Below are 21964 nucleotides of genomic sequence, written 5' to 3'. Positions count from 1 at the left end.
GGGGACCCAGAGCTGGAAGGATTGAGATACATAGCAACTCTATGTATTAAACAGTCTGCTGTCTTATTACTGTACTGGGGCAACATAGAAAATAAAATAGTTACTGAAGAACGGACTAAAACATAGTATTGCATTTTGCTACCTTTACAATGAGAAGCAAAAGAAATCTGTAATGCAAACAGTAAGAATTGCAGAAGCATAATAAAACTGTTTTTCACAAAAACATATTAGTCAAACCCTCAACATTTGTTCCCATAAAGCCTCCATGTAATAAACCCTTACCATATTTCACATCTGTTCATTCCACAAAAATGCATACGCTGGGGAGAATCCCATTTTAAGACACAGTACCATTCAGTTCTATATAATAAAGCTACTTTTCATGTAAGTAGCTGAAATAACCAAATCTGAATGGCAATAGATATTCATCTATTTTGTGGGAGGATCTTTTTATGTTTTGAATTTATTTGCATTTTACATGCAAATGCCTGTAAGTATTATGGAACCTAAATAAATGTCAACAGCAGCAACTATCCTTACCTATGTGAGGGCTTTGGAACACACTCTACTGGGATTAAATCCCCTGCTACACTCAGTGTGCACAGCTCATGAATGATCCGTACTTGAGCTTGATATCGTCATCTTGTCATGCCCTGTAAAGCCATGTCCCATCACCCAACTATAATCTCAGAGACTCATTCAAAGAGGACATGCTGAAAGAGAAAATAAGCTTGGAAGGCTGGTCCTGGAGGAGAAGGAACTGGAACTTCTCTTGGCTTATATTGGGAGTAGATTTTCCAGGAATCTAGACATTATGAAGATACTCACTCCTGGAAGGCTGGAATTATAAAAGGCATTCCTATTAAGGGAAATACACTTACTTCATCTTATAAGCTAGGCTGTCAAGTTTCTCATTACTCTTGGCTTATCTGGTTAACCTTAATTTAATGAAGTCTTGCCGAAACATCTCACTATAGTTATTTCTTCAGTACCTACTATGTGTCAGGCAATGTTTCAGAATGATCTCTAGAGTGTGATGGGACAATTAGGAATTTGTCATTGTTCATGTGGGGAAAGGAGGAGAGACTGGAGGGGTGCCAGTCTGGGTGCTTCAGGGTCTAGCTGGCTCTTCCTACAGGGAAACTCCTCCTTATTTAGTAGGGCCGAGATAGTGCCAACACATGGTAGCAATTTGCTTATCAAGGGGAACTTTAGAGATATGTAAACTCATGAACCTGAGAGCTCTATACCTGTTTTTAAGAAGCTGCCTCTTCTTGGAGTAAATGATCAGGAATAACCTCTTTCTTCAAGGGAGACCTTGCAGGCCTCAATAGGATAACTATGTCAGAACACAGTTCTGCAGCACAGTATTTATAGAGCAGAAGGCACAGAGGTTAGAGACCACTTATTATATAAGAGCATCTTCCTTTATACAATGATTCCCACGTCATCCTTACACCCAGAGAAGCTCATGAGCTTCTTAATTTACTAACAGCTATATAATTCAGGAACGGGTTCTGGACACCAAAGCAAAATGCTACTACTTTGGTTACAACGGGAACACCCCTCTGAGCTTATTAATTTGTATCTTCTACTTTTTTAATTATATGTACATATACTATAAAACTATGCTTTACTACTAAATATACAAAGTTTAAACTAAAACCTAACAGATTCTCAATGGAATTTTAAATTACAACAGGATTCAAAGATGAGTACTGCACATTAAAAAAATCTTGTTTTGTGAATACCGACCCCTTGAAGCATTAATCTATGCCTAAACGCACAGAACAGGGAAAAGCTGAAGTTGTTTTATTTCCCTAATCCATGATTAATTTAATGAACCAGTCTTGGTTTTTGCTGTATTAACTTTCCAAAGGTCAATTAATACCACTGCTAACCTTTTATGCAAGTTATCCCTAAATGAGAAAAAAAATAGTTACAAGTTTCTTAATAGAGCATATTAGAAAAACAACAGAAGCAAAATATGTACATACTCTGTTCATTTTCACAAGAATACAAGGATTTCCTTTGGAGTAGCCAAACTCTGGATCATCCACACCACTGCAGGCTTCAAGTAAGGCAACAGGAAACTGACATGCTCTATAAATTGGACCCTTCTGTTCAATAAGTTCTCCATCACGACAGGCTGTGAGATTCTTCTGTTCTTCTAAATCATACGCTAAAAAGAAAACATATATGCAAGTATAGATCAGCTAGAAATAGACCTTAAATACAACCAGGAACACATCGTCCTTTGGATAACACTCTTCAAAAACAAAAGGGCATTCTAATTACCAGATTATTCTAGGTAAAGAATGTTAAGTTTGTTCAACTTTTAACAGGTGTACTAAGCTGTAATTAGCTGTAACAGTTCAGTTTACTGCATTCAACAGTGACACAAACTGGATCGCAGATCAATGTCTTTTGTTACCACTAGGTGGCGCCAGCCTCGACTATAGCATTATCTGGATGCCTCCTATACTCATGGCCCAAAAAGATAGTGGTGACAACATATAAACTTGTCCAATCACTATGTTGTACACCTGAAACTAATATAACATTATGTGTCAACTATACTCCAATTAAAAAATATACAGAAGTGAGAACATAGACAGGCACTGCCACTTCCCCCCTATGGAGTTTACGATGTAACAGGGAAAACACATTAAGTATAACAATTTTAACTGAAGGCCTACAGACATAGAGTGCTACAGCACTCTCTGGATAGTAAAGTTCTACTGGGCGGGGACTACAACAAAGGTGAGCATCAAGGGTACCTGTGAGTTAATGTTAACTTAAAGGTAACATCTTAGATAAACTCAGATAAAGGAGTAAAATGGTTACAATCTGGAGATGGGGAAGAAAGGAGAGAGAGAGAGAGAGAAAAACACAATCGTTTTTTTGCTGTTTTGCTCCTGGCACAGTGCTAGGCAAAAGTGGCACAACACTGAGCCAGCCTGATGTGGTCCCCGCCGCCCTCAATGAGTGTGTTTATTGAAAGATACTAATAAATAGTTAAGATCTGCTGCAACGGCGCCTCAATAAGAATTACTGGTGTGGGGGTACAACTGGTCCCAGAAAAGGGCCACCTAAAATGAAATTAACCAAAACAGGAACAAAATTGCAAAGTAAATGTATTTAAAAAAAAGTGTAGATCTTTGGGGGGAAAATTGTCAAAAATCTTTAGTTTCATCTTATAAAAAATTAGATGATAACTGGAATTATGTACTCATTTAAAAGAATGATTCAAATATTTGGGAGGTAGGGATAAACTTCAAAAACCCAAGAGGTACCATGTGACATTCATCACTTCTTTTTTGCCTTTGGTGGCACAATCATAAAGATCACTTTGCAAGAGATTCTAGGACTTCACCAATATCCCCTAAGGGCTTCCACTGCATACACTTTTTGGTATATGTCAGTTCATTCAGTGACCATTTTTGTATTATGCCATGTTCTACTTCCATACAAAACCACAATGCAAAGAGTTGTATGATGGTCAAATTATGAAGAACCCTCTCCCCCCAAGTCCAAGGCATGATGGGGAAACAAAGTTCACTGATCCCAGAGTAACCAAAGAGCCCCTATATACCTGAGGAAAAGCCTAAAATAAGAAAAAGATGGGGTGCCTGGGTGACTCAAGTCGGTTAAGCGTTGGACTTCGGCCAGGTCATGATCTCGTGGTTCATGAGTGCCAGCCCCAGCTCAGAGCCTGGAGCCTGCTTCAGCTTCTGTGTCTCCTCCTCTCTGTGTCTCCCTGACTCATGCGTTGTCTCTCTCAAAAAAAAAAATGAGCTTAAAAAAAATTTAAGAAAAAGAAAAGTGTGTGTGTGTGTGTGTGTGTGTGTGTGTGTAAAGACCTAAAAGTACAGAGGTAATTTAAACAAAATAAAACTTTAATTGTAAGCAGTATCTATTGGAAAAAAGAGAAGACAATGTATCTTTTACCAAAGATAAGATGGTATATTTTAACATGGAAAGCAATGACAACTGAAAGTTAAAAGGGGAGAGGGGGTTAAAGGATAAAGAGTTTAAAGTAAATCCCGCAGAAATTGTGATACAGTAAAAATAGAAAATGAGAGAAAAACAAGAGATCCAAAAGCCAACTACTAGAATAGTTCTAGAAAGAACTATTGAGGTGAGGAAATTATCAAAGTAATAGAAGATAATTTCCATGAACTGGAGAACTTAAGTCTTCATCCTGAGATCCCCATCAAGTTCCCAGTAAAGTGTTACTTTATTTTATAGTTATTTATTTTGAGAAAGAGAGAGGGAGACAAGAATCCCAAGGAAGCTCATCGCTGTCATTGCAGAGCCTGATGTGGGACTCAAACCCACCTGAGATCATGAAATCCAGGGTCAGACATTTAACCGACTGAGCCACCCCAGGTGCCCCGCAGTAAAGTGATAAAGACTGAAACTAAATATTAGAACCCCAAGGAAATACATATAAGAACGAAATAAAAACCCAGCCTTGCAGAGGAGAAAAAGGCAATACAAAATAAATTCTATATGCAGCTAAACTATCACCTATAAATGCAGAATTAGGTCATTTTCAGAAATGAAAGGACTCAAAATTTACATTTCACATATCTTTTCTTATGAAAGTTACTTGAGAATAAATATACTCCACCAAAACTAGGCAGTAAAGTAAGAAAAAAGAAGGCAGGATCCAAGAAACAATGGATTCAACCAAAGTGATTTAAAATAAAAATCCCAAAATGACAGCTGGATAGTAAAGTTCTAAACAGTTACTAGTATAGACTATGGCAGGAAGGGAAAAGCTCTAAAGAATTTTCCAGGAAAAAAGGACTCAAGAAGATCCTTCAAATAACAGTGTGCAAATAAGGGAGTCAGAAGAGTGTCTACAGATGACAGAATAAGACATAAAGATTAAGTATAAAAAGGCAACCAATAGCAAAACTAAAAATAGTAACTACTAAACTGGGTTGTTCAGGGTGGGTGGGGAGTATGTGTGTAGGTCTGAGGCCTGTGAGGTAAATGCTCATCTGTCCTGGCAGGAAGTAAAAACAATATATAAAAATGATAAATCAAGAACCAGAAGGAAAGTATATTTAGAGATATAGGAAAAAATACCATAAGAGAAATTTCAAAAGCATGAAGTTCTTTCCCGTTGAACATGTATCCAGAATCAAACTACTCACAGCCTCCACTGCTTCCTCTCTGGCCAAGCCACCCTTCTACTCATCTGGTTAGTGTAATGGCCTCCTAACCTAGCTTCCCTGTACCCCTTGACCCATAGTCTCAAGAAAAAGCAGCTTGAGTGGTCCTTTAAAAGTTCGAGTGAGGGGCGCCTGGGTGGCTCAGTCGGTTAAGTGTCCGACTTCAGCTCAGGTCATGCATGATCTCACGGTTCGTGCGTTCAAGCCCCGCGTCGGGCTCTGTGCTGACACCTAGCTCAGAGCCTGGAGATTGTCTTTGGATTCTGTGTCTCCCTCTCTCTCTGACCCTCCCCTGCTCATGCTGTCTCTCTCTCTCAAAAATAAATTAAAAATAAAAAAAATAAAAGTTCAAGTGAGATGATGTTATTCCCTGCTTAAAAAACCTCCAACTTGGTCAGTGTAAAAACCAAAGAATTTAGTGATGGCCTCTAAGGACCCACACAACCTGTTCTTTACTTCCCTGGCCTCCTAAAACTCACCCTGGCTACTCCATCCAGCCCTCTAGCTTTCTTGATAAACCCTGAAAGCGATGGACATTGTAAATAAGCTTCAGGTCAGTTCCTTCACCTTTAGATCCTCCTTAAGGGCCCCTTTCCGTGAGGCCTTCCTGGACCACGCTGTTCAAAACTGCAACCCATCTCTGCCTCACGTACATCCCCAGTACTCATCACCTTCCTATGCACCACTGGACTATAAGCTCCATGAATACATATTTTTTCCTGTGTTCACTAATGAAACTTAGAAGAGTGCTTGACACAAAGACGGCCTTCAAAAAATATTTGAGGAAATAGGACTGCAGCTAGAAAGGAGTAGGGCAGGAAACTGTTTTCATTACAGACCTTTCTTTACTATTTGATTTATAAACCATGGGTTATACTCTTCCAAAAACATCCTTAAAAAAACTATCAAGGGAAAGAGATTTAGAAAGACAGTCAAGTGTATGATGTAGGATTGAAATTTTTGATTTAAGAGGAAGTTGAGAGGGGTGCCTGGGTGGCTCAGTTGGTTAAGTGTCCAACTTCGGCTCAGGTCATGATCTCACAGTTCGTGGGTTCGAGCCCCGCCTTGGGTTCTGTGCTGACAGCTCGGAGCCTGGAACCTGTTTCAGATTCTGTGTCTCCCTCTCTCTCTGCCCCTCCCCCACTCGCGCTGTTTCAAAAATAAATAAAAAACAACAAATTTTTTAAAAATGAATTTAAAAAAAAAGAGGAAGTTGAGGAATTCTGCATGCTGACAAGAAGGATCCGATAAATAGAGGCTAAATATACAGGAGAAGGAGAGCAAATAATGCTTCCCAGACTATGGGAGAGGTCTGGTACAGGTGGCCGACGCAAGGACTGGTACAGGTGGCCGACGCAAGGAAGGGCCTCAGAGCAGTAGAAATATCATAGACAAAATGGCTGTAACTGTAGGTCGGCTTTACTGGTAATGGGGAAACTGAAGGAGTTCCTATCTGAGTCCTTCCATTACCTCTTGAAGCAGGAAAGCAGGTTATATGAAGTGAGTTCTATACAGAGTTAAAAGTAACAGGTTAGAAGTTTGAGTAGAAGTTGGAAATAATCCTCTCAGAATTATCCAGAGAAATTCATTAGGATTAACAGGAAATAGAGCAGGTCTGTCTGAGGCAGGTGGTCAAGTATTCATAGTGCTAACTAGTCCAAGGCAGAGTCTTCAGCAGCCTGCTCAGGGGGCAGGCTCAAAGGAAGGGCTTCATTCAGGAATTACATGGTTTCATCTGCGAGAACTATATGGCTTCATCCATGTGCAATTTACGACAAACAGACTGACAGGCAAAGGATTTTAGAGTACTGGCAAAACTCAAAGTGAAATGAAAAACCATGGAATTAAGCTTGGTAAAAAGGGAAGTTAGGGAGAAGAGGCTGGGACAAAATAAAAGGTTTGGTGAAGTGGAAGTCCCAGTGAGGTAGAAGAGTGAGGGAAGGTTAAACAACCAAACGAGACAGTTGTGTCAGGAAAGCCTCAGTGATTTTGGCAATGGGGGTCCTATGTGTTCTAAGGAATGAATGTAGATCTGTGTGCCTGAGGAAGAGGGGAGGTGATCACGAACCAACAGCCCAGGGCATGTGATGATTACTGATGTGACTGGTCATACCACAGAGGTAGGCTGAACAATACAGGAGGAAAACCAGGCTAGGACACTCTTAGAAAGCATTACAGACTGGCAACTCCAAAACCCACAGCAGATATGTGTTTGGGTGGGTTTTTTTGTATTTATTTGTTTATTTTTAATTGGAGAACATGAGTGGGGGAGAGAGGCAAAAGAAAAGAGACAGAATCTTAGTAGGCTCCATACTTAGTGTGAAGCCTGCCGCAGAGCTCAATCCACAACCCTGGGATCATGACCTGAGCCAAAGTAACGATTCCGATGCTCAACCAACTGAGCCACACAGGCACCCCTGGTTTTGTTTTGTTTTTTAATAATAAACACCATTCCTTGTCCCCTCCACAAGTACTACATTGGATTCACATGATCCAAAGACTTAGAGGCATTATCTTGTATAACTGAGTTTGATTTATTAGTCAAATGCTTTTTAATGCAAATATAAATGTCATGTCAATAGGCTTATTCATGTACTTATTATAGAAAAGTCAAATCAACTGCCCACTGGGCTTACACCCCTATGTCTTTCTATAAGTTAGAATATTCTCTTGACTAATTATTAAATGTACTTGCAAGTCCTCTCAGATGACTGTGTTTAACAGGGGGGAAAAAAGGTAAAACAGACTAAGACAGGTTTCTAAAAGTAACCGTTATTTGGTACAAGTTTCTCTAATAACTAAAATCTTTTACCTCATCTAAGAAAACATACTTACGTTTTAGAAAGTTCCTAAGGTCTTCAGTGTACCTTCGATAGGATTCTGGATCAGACACACTGAATGAATATTCCAAAGCAGTTACTGGTTTTGGAAAAACCGTAAGTCCTATACAGAGATAAAAGAAAAAGGGGGGAGATTAACTCCAGCAAACTCCCTTCTTTTTGTTTATTCTTATACCTAAGGGGCAGATCTCAGTAAATTATATGGAAAATTGTGTTCACCGGTATGCTGAAGTTATCAAGAACGTCTCAGTTTTGATTATGAAGGTACAGCCTTCTAAAATGAAAGAGAATGAGAAATCTTCAAAGTCATCTCAGACATTACCAATTAAAAACCTCCCTTAAATCTGATCACCTACAGTTAAAATTATAATTGCTCTGTTACTGATTTTAAAAGATGCAAATTTTACTTAGACTTCCTACACTCATTTTCCTGTCAAATATTTTTAGGTTTTGCCAATTTGCTATTAATAGGAGACAAGTTTTAGCAAATCAAAGTCTTAGCACTTTTGTCATTAAAATTACAACTGTGTGTAAACATAGAGAAAACTTTTTCAGTGGAAGAGGTCTATACAATTTTAACTCTATGGTTAAATATTCTTCCTTCAATAATAAACACTACTCTGTAATTCAAACGTGGTTTTCACATATTGAATTTGGAATATAACCAACAATTTCATATCAGAAGTCAACACCCATGTATACAGAACATGTTGCATGAGTTTATGAAAGGAAAATTTAAGCATATTTATCTGTAAGAAACAATCAGGCTTCCAACTTTAATATAAGCTTTCTTTGTTTAAAAAGCATTAGATACAGATTATTAATTCAGCCTTGCACCGAGACTTAAAAACAATCCTAAAATTTTCACTATCCCCTAAACATTTCCCATATCAAAGTTGTTAGAGATGCTGTGCCATGCACTGAATCTGAAAATATACAAGTAACGAGGGTTGTTTTAATTTCCATTAAAACTGCTGCGCAAAAACCTCTAATTCTTTTTTGTTGTTCATTTTAATTCCATTATAGTTAACATACAGTGGTACATTTTTATTTTTGTTGTTTTTAAATAGGGTTACATTTTAAATCAGATCCAGTTTCAACCTTTGTGTGTGTTGGTTTGCAGGGATCTTGAGTTAAACTAGATGCAGTGCTACCCAAATATGATGAAACGATGTTCCTAAATGGCCGAGCAAATCTTATTCTATGTTCAACACAAAACACCTCCCAATTAAACTCCCCATTCACTTACATCAGCAAACCAGAGATCTCTTGGGTTTAGATAATCCCCTATGCCTGATTTTCCATCCACTGCAATATCCCTATAAAATTTACAATAACTTTATGACTTCTTATAAAAGTATTTAATGAAGGAATACTGTATCTTTAGTCCAATATATTAAATGACCATCTGTATATGTCTGAAATTGTTTGCTTTTATTTTTAAGATTTTACAGCAGGAATAAGATGTAATATCTTGCAAGTAAAAAAGTTAAGAGAATCAAGACAGCTTGCATATAACTATTAAAAACACCTACCTTTAAGAAAACCCCAACCTAAAATATACAGATTGCTAAACTAAAGAAATTTACTTTAATTTTTTGACTATTTATTTTATATATACATACATATATTTTAAAGTTTATTTATTTTGAAAGAGAGAGTGCAAAATGAGAAAGGGGCAGACAGAGGGGGAGAGAGAATCCTAAGCAGGCTCCACACTGTCAGTACAGAGCCTGACGTGCACTTGAATTCACAAACTGTGAGATCATGACGTGAGCCAAAATCAGAAGTGAGACGCTTAACCAACTGAGCCACCCAGGTGTCCCTAAAGAAATGTTAAAGAAAAACAGGAAGATACCTGTGTTTTATACAAAAGATTACATTCTTTTACATGACTAATGTTTTTGTTTTGTTTTTTAGAGACAGTGATAGAATGCACATATGAGCAGGGAAGAGGGGCAGAGGGAGGGAGAGAATCTTAAGTAGGTGTCATGCTTGGTGCGGAGCCTATCAGGGCTCAATCCCACCACCCTGGGATCATGACCTAAGACAAAATCTAGAGCTTGGATGCTCTACTGACTGAGCCAACCAGGCACCCCTACATGACTGATTCCGAAGGGAATTTTTCATTTTTAAAGTTTATTTATTTTGAGAGGGGGAGAGAGAATCCTAAGATGGCCCTGTGCTGTCATCACAGAGCCCAATGCTGGGGAGCTTGATCCATGAGATCATAACCTGAGCCAAAATCAAGAGGCAGACACTTAACTGGCTGAGCCACCCACACTCCCCTAAGGAATTTTCTAATGATTCAATTTGCAAAAACTTTGTACTAACATCTGAAAGTCTAAAACTGAATTTTTAAGATTTTTTTAAATGCTTTCTCCAGCAATTTTTAAAAATGTTTATTTATTTTTGAAGGAGAAAGAGCATGAGCCAGGGAGGGGCAGAGAGAGAGAGAGACACAGAATCTGAAGCAGGCTCCGGGCTCTGAGCTGTCAATACAGAGCCTGCTGTGGGCTCTCAATTCACAAACTGTGAGATCATGACCTGAGCCGAAGTTGGACACTCAACCAACAGAGCCACCCAGGTGCCCCAAGATTTAATTTCTTTAAAGTAATCTCTATACCCAACATGGGGCTTGAACTTACAACCCCAAGATGAAGAGTCACATACCTTAGTCTACCAACTAAGCCAGCTGAGGTGCCCCTAAAACAGAACTTCTGATACCTGTTGCTTCTTAGACCTTGCCTAACAATGCTCTTAGAGCCCTAGTAACTTGCTATTTAACAACCTATTTGAAACTCTTAAGTTAAAAAACCAAAGCAGGCATGTATATAGTACAGGTGCATTTTTTTACATGGTACACTTAATTCCTCCAAATAAAATCTTGTCTTACTCAAAATGAAGATTATCACATGATGCAAAAACTGTAACTCCTCTATCACCTTCCAATTTAAACCACTGGAGTAGGAGTGTGTACATACAATGTGCATGTTTGTCAGGTATGATGGGCAGTGTTTATGTTATATATATGTATATTTTATGTATCAATTTCAAACCAGCATTTATTTTACTGGGTACAAACAGTATTATGGAAATGATGTTATTTAAAAATTAAATAATATGGTCAATGCAAAAAAAAAATCTCACCCCAAAATCCTGGTATATTCAATACTGCATTTAAGCAGAAAGTACAAGTAGGAAGAAAAAATATAAACCTTAATCCCTTTGTAAGAAGAAAACTTTAATGTATATATACTTACTTAAGGTAATGATAAGACTTTACTATAATACACTTGTAAATAATTTTAAGGAACTCAGTTTGAAACTTAAACATATGGAACACGTCTTATTGCTTACATTATTCATGCAATTATAAACAGCTTATTTCTGAAATAGATTAGATCATGTTCATTGGTAATAAAGTTACATAACTTAGCAAGAAAAATAATTATCTTAGAATTAGTCTAGGTAGATAGAAAACGGCTACAATGAGAGATGAGAGAAAAATGAGTATGTCTCTGATACTTGGTCACATAAACTAAAAAAGAAAAAAGAGTGATTCCTGGTGTTTACACAAATGTTAACAGCAAACAAAGGAAAAGTCATTAGAACAAAATGTTTCAAGAAAAGATGGCTGGGGAAATTGATGCAGTCTGGCTACTGATATGGCGCATAAATCCATGCAATGAGCCAAGGATCTAGATCAGGGTTCATCAACCTTGCCATTACTGACATTTTGGGCTGGATAACTGTCTGTTGCAGGGGGCTGTCCTGTGCACTGTAGGAACAATGTCAGGCAACATCCCTGACCTCTGCTCACTTGCAGCATCTCTCCAGGTGTAACAATCAAAACTGTCTCCGGACAGGACTACAAGGCCCTTAGGGAGCAACTCACTGCTGGATGAGAACCACTGCTCCAGAGAGAAATATCCTACTACACTCATCCCTTCGCTGGCCTGCCGGCCCACCCTGCCTGCTGTGCAAATCCCAGTTCTCCATGAGGAGCCTGACCTTCTCTATTAACTCTAACGGTTGTTCACATTTTTGGGAATTAATAATACTGGAGTTCTGCACACTGTTATCTTCTTCCACAAAATCTGCCAGCACCTTGGAGGGCCATGCCCAACAAAGAAGGCAAAGCTGGCATTCAAATGATTTTACTTAAAAAGAATAAAATCAGGAGGTAGAAAATATGATTTAATCAGGAGGTAGAAAATATGATTTAAACAAGTGTTTCAGGAGGTGCCTGGGTGGCTTAGTCAGTTAAACGTCCGACTTGGGCTCAGGTCATGATCTCACAGTTTGTGGGTTCGGGCCCCACATTGGGCTCTGTGCTGACAGCTCAGAGCCTGGAGCCTGCTTTGAATTCTGTGTCTCCCTCTCTCTCTACTCCTCCCCCACTCATTCTCTTTCTCTCTCTCTCTCTCAAGAATAAACATTAAAAAAATTTTTTTAATAAAAAAATAATAAACGAGTGTCTCTGTTGAGATTTTCTTCTGTAATGGAGCATCCTGGAGAGTATTTTTTCCTTAAGACAGCAGAGAAGAATTAAACACAGTAAGAGTATACTCATTTTATTCTCTACTGATGTATCATTATTTAATGTTTCTTACCACTTCCATATTAAGCAACTAAAACTATGAAGCTTTATAAGACCAATGCTCTAACCCAAGCTAGAGCTAAAATATATACTTTATAAGTAAATTATTCAAGGCAAAGTGAAAACGCTATACAATATTCTCAAAAGTCATCCACTGACTATATTGGTCAAATTTGGCTTCACTGTAATTCTCAATATTCATTTCTGCTTATTCCTGGCAAAGGACTCCAGATTTATCAGCCAAGGTCTTTATATCACAAAGTAAACAGAATAGGTCTTCCAATCAGTATGTAAATATTAAAGGTCTTTTTATCACCATGTAAATATTAAACAAAAATCAAAAATTTCACATTACCTAACCCTAAGGTTTAACTTTTTACCTATGTAAAAAAATTTACAGTGAAGATAAAGTATAACCAAATTTTGTTAAAAGCCACAATAACTGCAACAGAATTACCTGGACTAGGAATCTGGTCACGGTATTTTGGAACCTCATCGTTCAGAGTCTGAAGCATAGCCCACATTGTGAATGAGAAGAGTGCAGCCAGGAACCCATAAAAGACTAGGTAGAAGAGCAAGATCAAACCTGCAAAAGAAAATTAAACTTAGGAAATTTGGATACACACCCATATAGTACCTATGTGTAGGGGTAATGGGAGGGCGGACGTATTATTAAAGAAACGAACTGTTTTAAGGCTAGGATTCCAAGCTTTGCCATGCACAACAGCCAAATATCTCCATTTTCAGAACAATACAAAGGGTATTTCAGCAGGCGGAACCCACCCATCCCATAACCCCTCATCTCCACTGATACTTTCAAGTACAGATAGCTTCCACAGATCATACTCTGGTTCAAGGTCAGAGCTTTAAAATTCAAGCGCATGGAGAATGTTTCCCAGAATGGACTTGAAGTCCTCTAGGAAGATAAAAGATGATTTCAGGTGGAATAAAACCCTTATGTGCACATATTCCTTTAAGTGGCAAACAGAAAGGAATGAGCACTTCAACCTCCTATTTCACAATAATTATTTGCATAAATTTAACTTTTATAAAGTGAACAGCCAGGAAATGGGCACGGAAGGCAAATCATGAAGATGGTATTCAATGAATAATGTTTAGGAAACATTAGTCAAGTGGGAGGCTCATGCAAAAGCAATGATAAGACAAGACCAGAAACAAGTGCCCCAACCAATGGGACTTCAAATTCTACTGCTAAGCACAAAGCAAGAGTTGGCATACCCAAGTTTCAACATCAAGGTCTTAGTCATTTTTCCTTCACAATCTGGAAACACTAGAACAGATCTATCCTAAGCCAGTGATTTGTTTTAGGAACACCTTAAATCAATTATTTTTCTCAAACATCCATATTCAAAGTTCTAACATCAGAAGTGGTCACCATCAAGATTACGTATTAAGATATGTTGTTAAAGTCACACATTTATATTTAAATGTTTCAAAATTGATCAAAGGATAATAAATTCCCAGATACAGCAATAGTGAGAAACATTTAATTCTCCAGAGTTGAATTAACATCAACTTTACTTCCCAGTCTTAATAACCTACTTGTTTCTTTGCCTGGCTCTCTTACCAGCAAATGGGCTAGAGCAGAGGTCCCTGACCTATATAATTTATGGACTCCCATCACTCCCTCCCTCCCCAGGCAAGAGTTTGAGATTTTTATAATAATATATTTCTTAACATATCCATTTTTCTCCTCCTGGAAAATTGATCTACGATGTTTTTCAGATTTTCGAAAGACTCCATGATCCCAAAACAGATTATGCCAAAAACTAGGTAACTTTTATTTATGAAATGTGGGCAGGAAACTGCCCCGCTCCCGTCAAGTAAAGGGGAAATAAAGCAATTTCATCTTAATTTAGACTAGCTTCCACCCATCCTCCCTTGCCCCAATTACCAGGAGGCCAAAATAGGGAGCGAGAGAACAGAAGGAAGAAAGGACAGCAGGAGGACCTTCAGATAGCAGATAGCATCACTTCCCTACCACATACAGCGATCCTGTTGCAGAAAAAGAAAAGGAAGACCAGTATCAAAGAAGTGCTCAATTTACCATACAAGAAAATGAAACACCTGCAGAGCCCAAAGGTTAATTTAATGAAATATAGGAGAAAGGATTCTTTCAGATTTAGATGTTTACAGGAACTAACGGATAAAATCCTCCATTCAACAGACGAGGGTTGACAAGTACATAAAATGTAACAAGTATAGGCTGTGTTCCACACTCTATAAAACTACAAAAACAGGTGAAATGAGGCCCTAGTAGTCTGTTGACTGACGCAGTAGGTATGAAACTGGAGAAGTTTGAAACAAAAATGGTTAAGAGTTTAATTTTTTTTTAAACTTTTCTTCTTCAATGTTTTATTTATTTGAGACAGAGGAAGAGAGAGGCAGCGTGAGCAGGGGAGGGTCAGAGAGAGAGGGAGACACAGAATCTGAAGCAGGCTCCAGGCTCTGAGCTGGCTGTCAGCACAGAGCCCGATGTGGGGCTCGAACCCACAAACCGTGAGATCATGACCTGAGCCAAAGCTGGATGCCCAACCGACTGAGCCACCCAGGCACCCCAAGAGTTTAATTATTTAGATATGTTTTTAAGTCATCCCAAAATATTATTTATTACCATTTTCAAAACCTGATTTTCAATTTCCAGGAAAATTAATGGAAATGAAATTTACAGAAGTTACAAAGCAAATAAACATAAAACAGACGTGGGACGCCTGGGTGGCTCAGACGTGGGACGCCTGGGTGGCTCAGTCAGTTAAGCATTCGACTTCAGCTCAGGTCATTACCTCACAGTTCATGGGTTTGAACCCCATTATCAGGCTCTGTGCTGACAGCTCAGAGCCTGGAGCCTGCTTCAGATTCTGTGTCTCCCTCTCTTTCTGTCCCTCCCCCGCTCGTACTGTCTCCTCTCAAAAAATAAACATTCGAAAAACTTTTTTTTAAAAAAACATAAGACAGACATGAACAAGCTATACTGAAACAGGCTTTCAAAAGAACCATTACACAATGAAAAAGTGTTAAAACTTCCTATAAAGAGTTATGTTCATAAAATAGATACACAAGCTAATAGCCATGTCCCAAATCTGATGCCATATACTCGTGGCCATTAATCTCACTTATAAATATCACGTATGAAGGATCACTCCCAAGGGCAGCACTATTTCATCAACTTTTTAAAAATGTTATTTATTTATTTTGAGAGAGAGCATGAGTGGAAGAGAGGCGGAGAGAGAAAATCCCAAGCAGGATCCATGTTGGCAGCACATAGCCTAATGGGGTTTGATCTCATGAACTATGACATCATGACCTTACCCAAAACCGAGAGTCTGATGCTTAACCAACTGAGCCACCCAAGAACCCTTACTTTATCAACTTCTCCTACTAAAAAATACCAAAATACTCTTATATACAGTTCCTTAGATGCAGTTTGCTGATAGGCTTACCACACTGATGGGGATCAAACTGGGGCACCCTAGTCAGCAATAGATGGTGCAGACAGAGCCTGTTCAGTGTGCCACGTCTGCCTCAGTTCTAGTTAATGTAAGCAGGAAACAGCAAATGAAGCCTAAAGAGTTCTTATACTACTGTTTCCACTTAAAATCCTTCATGAACTTCCTTAAGTCATTAACAAACTAAAGAAACTGGCATGCACTAAATTCTGAAGAAACATCAGCACTTTAAATAGCCTGAGGTCAACAGGATTATAAACAAAGAGGTTTACTCAAAATAAATATCAAATACCAAAAAGCTTAATGTTGTAACTGGTGTTTTTATATTATCACATTGTTCTAATAGTATATATAGAAGCATAACAAATGCTACTTCTGTACTTATATTCTTAGATCTATGGGCACATTACAGAACTGTCAATGACCAAACTTCTACCCTTCTCTAACACAGGAACTGACTCTCCTCCACTCTTCATTTCTGTTCCTTGAGAAGCCCCAACTTTTAAATCCCTTTCTTCTCTCTCATTCTGATTTTGCTGAGGGGAAGGGTGATAAGACAGAGCAGCAGGAGGTTATGGAGCAGGGTGGGTATATGCATGGGCTATGCTGGAGTCAGACTTAGGCTCAAATCCTAGCCTGTCCACTTTCCTGCTGTGACCCTGGGCAAGTCTCTACTCCCATCTGAAAAAAAAAGGGTGATAGTTGTACTTATCTAATTATTCACATTATAGAAAGGCAAGTAAAAGTCCAGAGATTTGACAAAAGCAAACTTCAGTGAGGGAGAAGGCCAGCAACAAAACTAGGAACATTTTTGAATGATACTGCAACTAGGCTTTCAGGCTAAATTTAAGGTTTAAGTCTTAACCTAATCAATTGCATTTTACTCTCAAAAATGTTTTCATAAATGAGATTAGTGTGGATTCTATAAAAGAAAACTAAGCAGCAAAAACTCTGACGAAGGTTTACTCTATATCATCCAGGGGAAGGAGAAATAGGTCCTGACCAGCCACTTTGTTTCTGCCTCCACGAATGTCCAACAATCCAGTTCCAGCACCAACCACCCAGAATAGCACAGACTCCACCAGCTCAGGGCATGGCCCCCCACAAGAATACCCTCACTTCACATGCCACCTGGACTTTTAACCAACTGGCTACCTATCTAGGAGATCCCCAATGCTCCCTCAGGTTTGAGAATTTGGTGGAATGACACAGAACCCAGAAAAGGCTGTATTTAAGATTACAGTTATAAACAACACACACACAGAGTGGGGTCTGGGATGGAATGCAGTTTTTTATACCCTCTGTGGGATGTTCTGAGAATCACCCTCCCAACACATTCATTTGTTCCCAAACTTGGAAGCTCCACTAAGCTTCAGGGTCTAGAGTTTTTACTGGGGTTCTATTATGTGAGTATGATTCAATCTTGCCATGTAATTAAACCCAATTTCTAGCCCCCTCATCTTCCCTCCCTTCAGTCAGGCTGGTCCAGTGTCCCAGCCCTCTAATCACATGGTTGGTCTTTCTAAGGACCAGTCCCCAGGGAAGCTACTCAGGAGCCCACCATGAGTCACTCCATTAGCATAATATAGACACTCCAGTCAGGAAATTCCAAGGGTTTTTCAAAACTCCAGGCACCTGGGACAAAGACCATACAAATTCTTTACTATACAATACCAGCACACATAATCTGGGGACAGGGGAGTTATTAGACTTTATCAAGGCCCGAAGATACATACTCAACACACTTGAAGACCACGTGATTGGGTTCTCTAACTTCTGCAAATGTCCTGGTTACCTGATGGTACCTAGGTACTACAAAGACTCCTCTCCAGAGTTCTGATGACTAGAAACTACTTCTTCTTGGTAAATAAATTAGCATTCTGTTCAGTTAAAAAAGTTCTCAAAGAGTATAATAATTAAAAAATGACATAGACAAGTACAAGTTCAAAATCCTTTTTGAATTTTTAAAAGCAACTTTTTATTGAGGTATAATTCACAGTCCATTCGCCTATGAGTGGAATTATTAGGTTTTATAGTAACTTAGACTAAGTACCAGACTGTTTTCCAAGGCAGCTGTTCTATTCTACATTCTCACCAGCAGGGTTCCAATTTCTCCACATTCTCCTCAGCACTTCTTTTTTGTCTTTTTATACAGCTATACTACGGGTGTGAAGTAGGATCTCACTGTGTGCTTAACTGGCATTTCTCTAATGGCTTATGATGTTGAGCATCTTTTCATGAGCTTATGAGCCATTGGTACGTTCTGTGGAGAACTATTTACATCCTGGACCCATTTTTAAATTGGGTTATCTTTACTTAAAAATCTTAAAAAACATCATTTGTTCCCCATTGAAAAAATTTTCTTAAACTAATGAGCATATACTATCTTTATAATAAAAAAGTGTATATATACACTTGCACTCATATTTTATAATTTATTAAAGTTATGGTAGCATGAAATAACTAAATAAAATTAAATAACCTGCCGAAGATTACCTACCATAAGAGAAACATTCAGAGCAGTACCTCTCTATGTAGTACCTTAACCAGGCCTGCTCTCCCTGGGGAGGCCTCAAGTTGTTAACTTTAAGATTTTTATTAAAAAGAATTTTTTAATGTCTGTTTATATCTGAGAGAGAGAGATAGAGCATGAGTAGGGGAGGGGCAGGGAGAGAAGGGGAGAGAATCCCAAGCAGGGTCAGCACTCAGTACAAAGCCTGATGCAGGATTTGATCTCACTACCATGAGATTATGACCTGAGCCAGTCAAAAGTCAGACACTTAACTGACTGAGCTATCCAGGCACTCCAAGGTTTTATTTTTAAGTAATCTCTACAACCCAACATGGGGCTTGAATTTACAATCCTGAGATCAGAAGTCACAAGCTCTACTGACCGAGCCAGCCACATGCTCTAAGTTGTTACCTTTTGTAATCAAAACTCCCATTGTCTGAATAATATTTCAAGCATTCTGTGTTGCTTCAGGTGATAGAAATTTACAAAGAATAAAATGTGTTATTTCTCTCCAAGCGTTCAGTTATCACAAGTGACAGACCTATAAACAAAATATTATAGACATCAAGTGCTAGAGGAAAAAAAAAAGAGAGAGAAAGAATGAACTGTCTCTAGCAGAGAGAGGAAAGAAAAGGATTTCATCAGAGAAGGCCTCCCAGAAATAAATGAGTTGGCTCACCAAATACGGACAAGAGGAGGGAGCTCTGCGTCAAAGACTGGAGGCCTAGCGGACCCCATAGCAGGAGCAGCCAGATTGGGTGCCACTTTGCTCCAACCCCCCAATACACACTTGCTCCTGGTGGCAAGTAACTACTAACAGAAGCAACATCTGCTTTGAAGTGGGAGCAGGGAGTATGGATGCTTGGGTTGAAAAACTTGGCAATGTCCTGGAAAGACTGGTAATAACCTAAAGAAGTAGGGAGTTCCCATACCTAGACCAGCTCTTGGCTAATATATGCTACCTCCAGTTCCGATTCTCGTGACAGGAAAGTCTAAATACAAAGAGGAGTACAGACCCAATAAGTACCAAAGATTTCAGAAAAGGCTAATCTGATAAAGTACCAGGCTCAACAAAGAAAAGTAATACCCAGAAATGGGTGCAATAAGACAAAGGGGGAAAAATAGTGAATTTAAAATACAGAACAGAAGGTAAAAGGATAGTTTTAAAAATCCAATTTCATATTCTGACTATTAAAATAAAAAGCTCATTAGATAAGCTGACCTGGAGAAAAGTCAAACTCTAAAGAAAAATCAAGACACTGAAGAAAATAAAAAAGCAAACCAGAGACTGGGAGAAAATTTTTACAAAACATGTAACCAACAAAGAACTTACTTTGCCCCTAGAATATGCAAAAAAACTCTTAAAACAAATTTTTAAAACGTGCACAGAAGTTTTGAAACAAAACTTCATCAAAGATGTAAGGATTGTGAAAAATAAGCTCATGAAAAGGTGCTCAACATCACTAGTCATCAGGGAAGGGCAAACTAGCGGCCACTACATGCCCACCAAAATGCTGGAAAACTTAAAGACTGACAATACCAAGTGGTGGCTCAGGAGTGGAGCACCTGAACTCTCACACACTGCTAGTAGGAATATACAAGAAAAAAAAAGCCCTATTTTAGAAAAACAGTTTGACAATTTTTTGAAGTTAGCAACATACACTGCTGATAGGATCCAGCTAATCCTTTCCTAGATATTTGACCAAGAAAAATAAAAAGCACATGTTCAGAAAGTAAGGTATATGGATACTCACAGATGTTTTATTTGTAACTGCTAGAAAGTCCAAACAATTCATATGCACATCAATGGATAAATAAGTAAATTATTAAAGTAAAGTAATATGTAATAATCATAATAATATAATAAGTAATAATAATAGTAAAAAGTAAAAGATAAATAAGTAAATCCATATAATGGAATGCTATTCTTTTTTTTTTTTTATTTTTATTTCTTTCTAGGAGAGAGAGAAAGAGAGACAGCGTGAGCAGGGGAGGGTCAGAGAGAGAGAGACACAGACTCCAAAATAGGCTCCAGGCTCTGAGCTGGCAGTCAGCACAGAGCCCGACGCGGGGCTCGAACCCACGAACCGCAAGATCATGACCTAAGTGAAAGTCGAACGCTTAACCGACTAAGCCACCCAGGCGCCCCAATGGAATGCTATTCTTGAACTATTTCTCAAAATAATTATACTAAATGAAAGAAGTCATCTCCTCCTTGCCCATAGAGAGTACAAAATAAACTATATTCCATATTTTTAAAATTTCAGAAAATATAAACTGAAGTGTCAAAAGCAGATCTATTTTTGCCTAGAGACTTGGGAGGTAGGGAGAGAGGATCAATTACAAAGGGGCAAGAGGAAATTTTGGGGGTAATGATTATGGTCCTTATCTTGATTAGTCATATGTTCATGAGTACAATGTTGTATACACAAATATGTCAGTATGTGTCAAAACTCAAGTTATACACTTTAAATATGTGCAGCTTACTATGTCAATTATACTTCAATGAAGCTGTTTAAAAGCCAAAAACATGTGGGGGGCACCTGGGTGGCTGAGCTGGTTAAGCATCTGATTCTTGGTTTCTGCTCAGGTCATGATCTCACAGTTCATGGGTTCAAACTGCATCAGGCTCTGCACTGACAGTATGGAGCCTACTTGGGATTCTCTTTCTCTCTGCCTCTCTCCCACTCGCAATTACACTTGTTCTCTCTCTCAAAATAAATAAATAAAAACTTAACAGAAATTATTCTAAAATAAATAAACCAATAAAAAACAAAAACAAGAGAAAGGCTAACCTAGTGAATTGGCCAGCTAAGGAAAAATTCAGTGAGCTAAAAGATCAAGCCAAGATTTTCTACCACACGGAGCAAAAAGAGGGAAGGAATGTATGGAAATTGAGATATGGGGGACAGACGCAGAATATCATCAACAAATCTAACAGGAATTCCATCAGAAAAGAGAAGAAGGGAAAGAATGTTTCATAGAAGTAACAAATTTTGAGTCTAGATTGGAAAAGACTGAAAAATACTGGAAAACATCCAATACCTAGACATATACAGGTAAAATTTCAGAATGCCAAAAAGAGAAAATCTCTTAATGCTTCTAAAAAATAAAACAGACTCTACCTAAGGCAGAGAACTTAAACTGACAGATATCTTATTGGCCAAAAATGAAATATATTCCAAACTGAGGAAGAACGATTGTAAACTAAAAGATCAACCAACTCAATAAACAAAAGGACATCTCCAGACAATACAAAGACTCAGAAAACTTATTAACCTCAAATCCTAACTGTAAGAATTAGTTATGCAATACAAAAAAAATTGAAGAGCAATAGCAAAAAAAAAAAAAAAAAA

General features: G+C 38.3%; 1 protein-coding gene across 1 annotated transcript in view; it reads right to left on the bottom strand.

The window, feature by feature from the left end:
- The window catches only part of ATP1B3 (ATPase Na+/K+ transporting subunit beta 3), a 43561-nt gene that overhangs the window by 6120 nt on the left and 15477 nt on the right, over nucleotides 1-21964 (bottom strand). The window contains exons 2-4 of the mRNA XM_077756714.1: nucleotides 13087-13215; nucleotides 8022-8129; nucleotides 1998-2182 (exon numbers count right to left, since the gene is read on the bottom strand). Coding sequence (XP_077612840.1) covers nucleotides 1998-2182; nucleotides 8022-8129; nucleotides 13087-13215 — 422 coding nt within the window. The remainder of the gene's footprint in view (nucleotides 1-1997; nucleotides 2183-8021; nucleotides 8130-13086; nucleotides 13216-21964) is intronic.

This window comes from Crocuta crocuta, unplaced genomic scaffold, assembly GCF_008692635.1.
Source record: "Crocuta crocuta isolate KB4526 unplaced genomic scaffold, BGI_CrCroc_1.0 scaffold337, whole genome shotgun sequence".
Taxonomy (NCBI): Eukaryota; Metazoa; Chordata; class Mammalia; order Carnivora; family Hyaenidae; genus Crocuta; species Crocuta crocuta.
The sequence above is the reverse complement of the archived record's forward strand: the minus strand, read 5'-3'. Positions and strand labels throughout refer to the sequence as shown.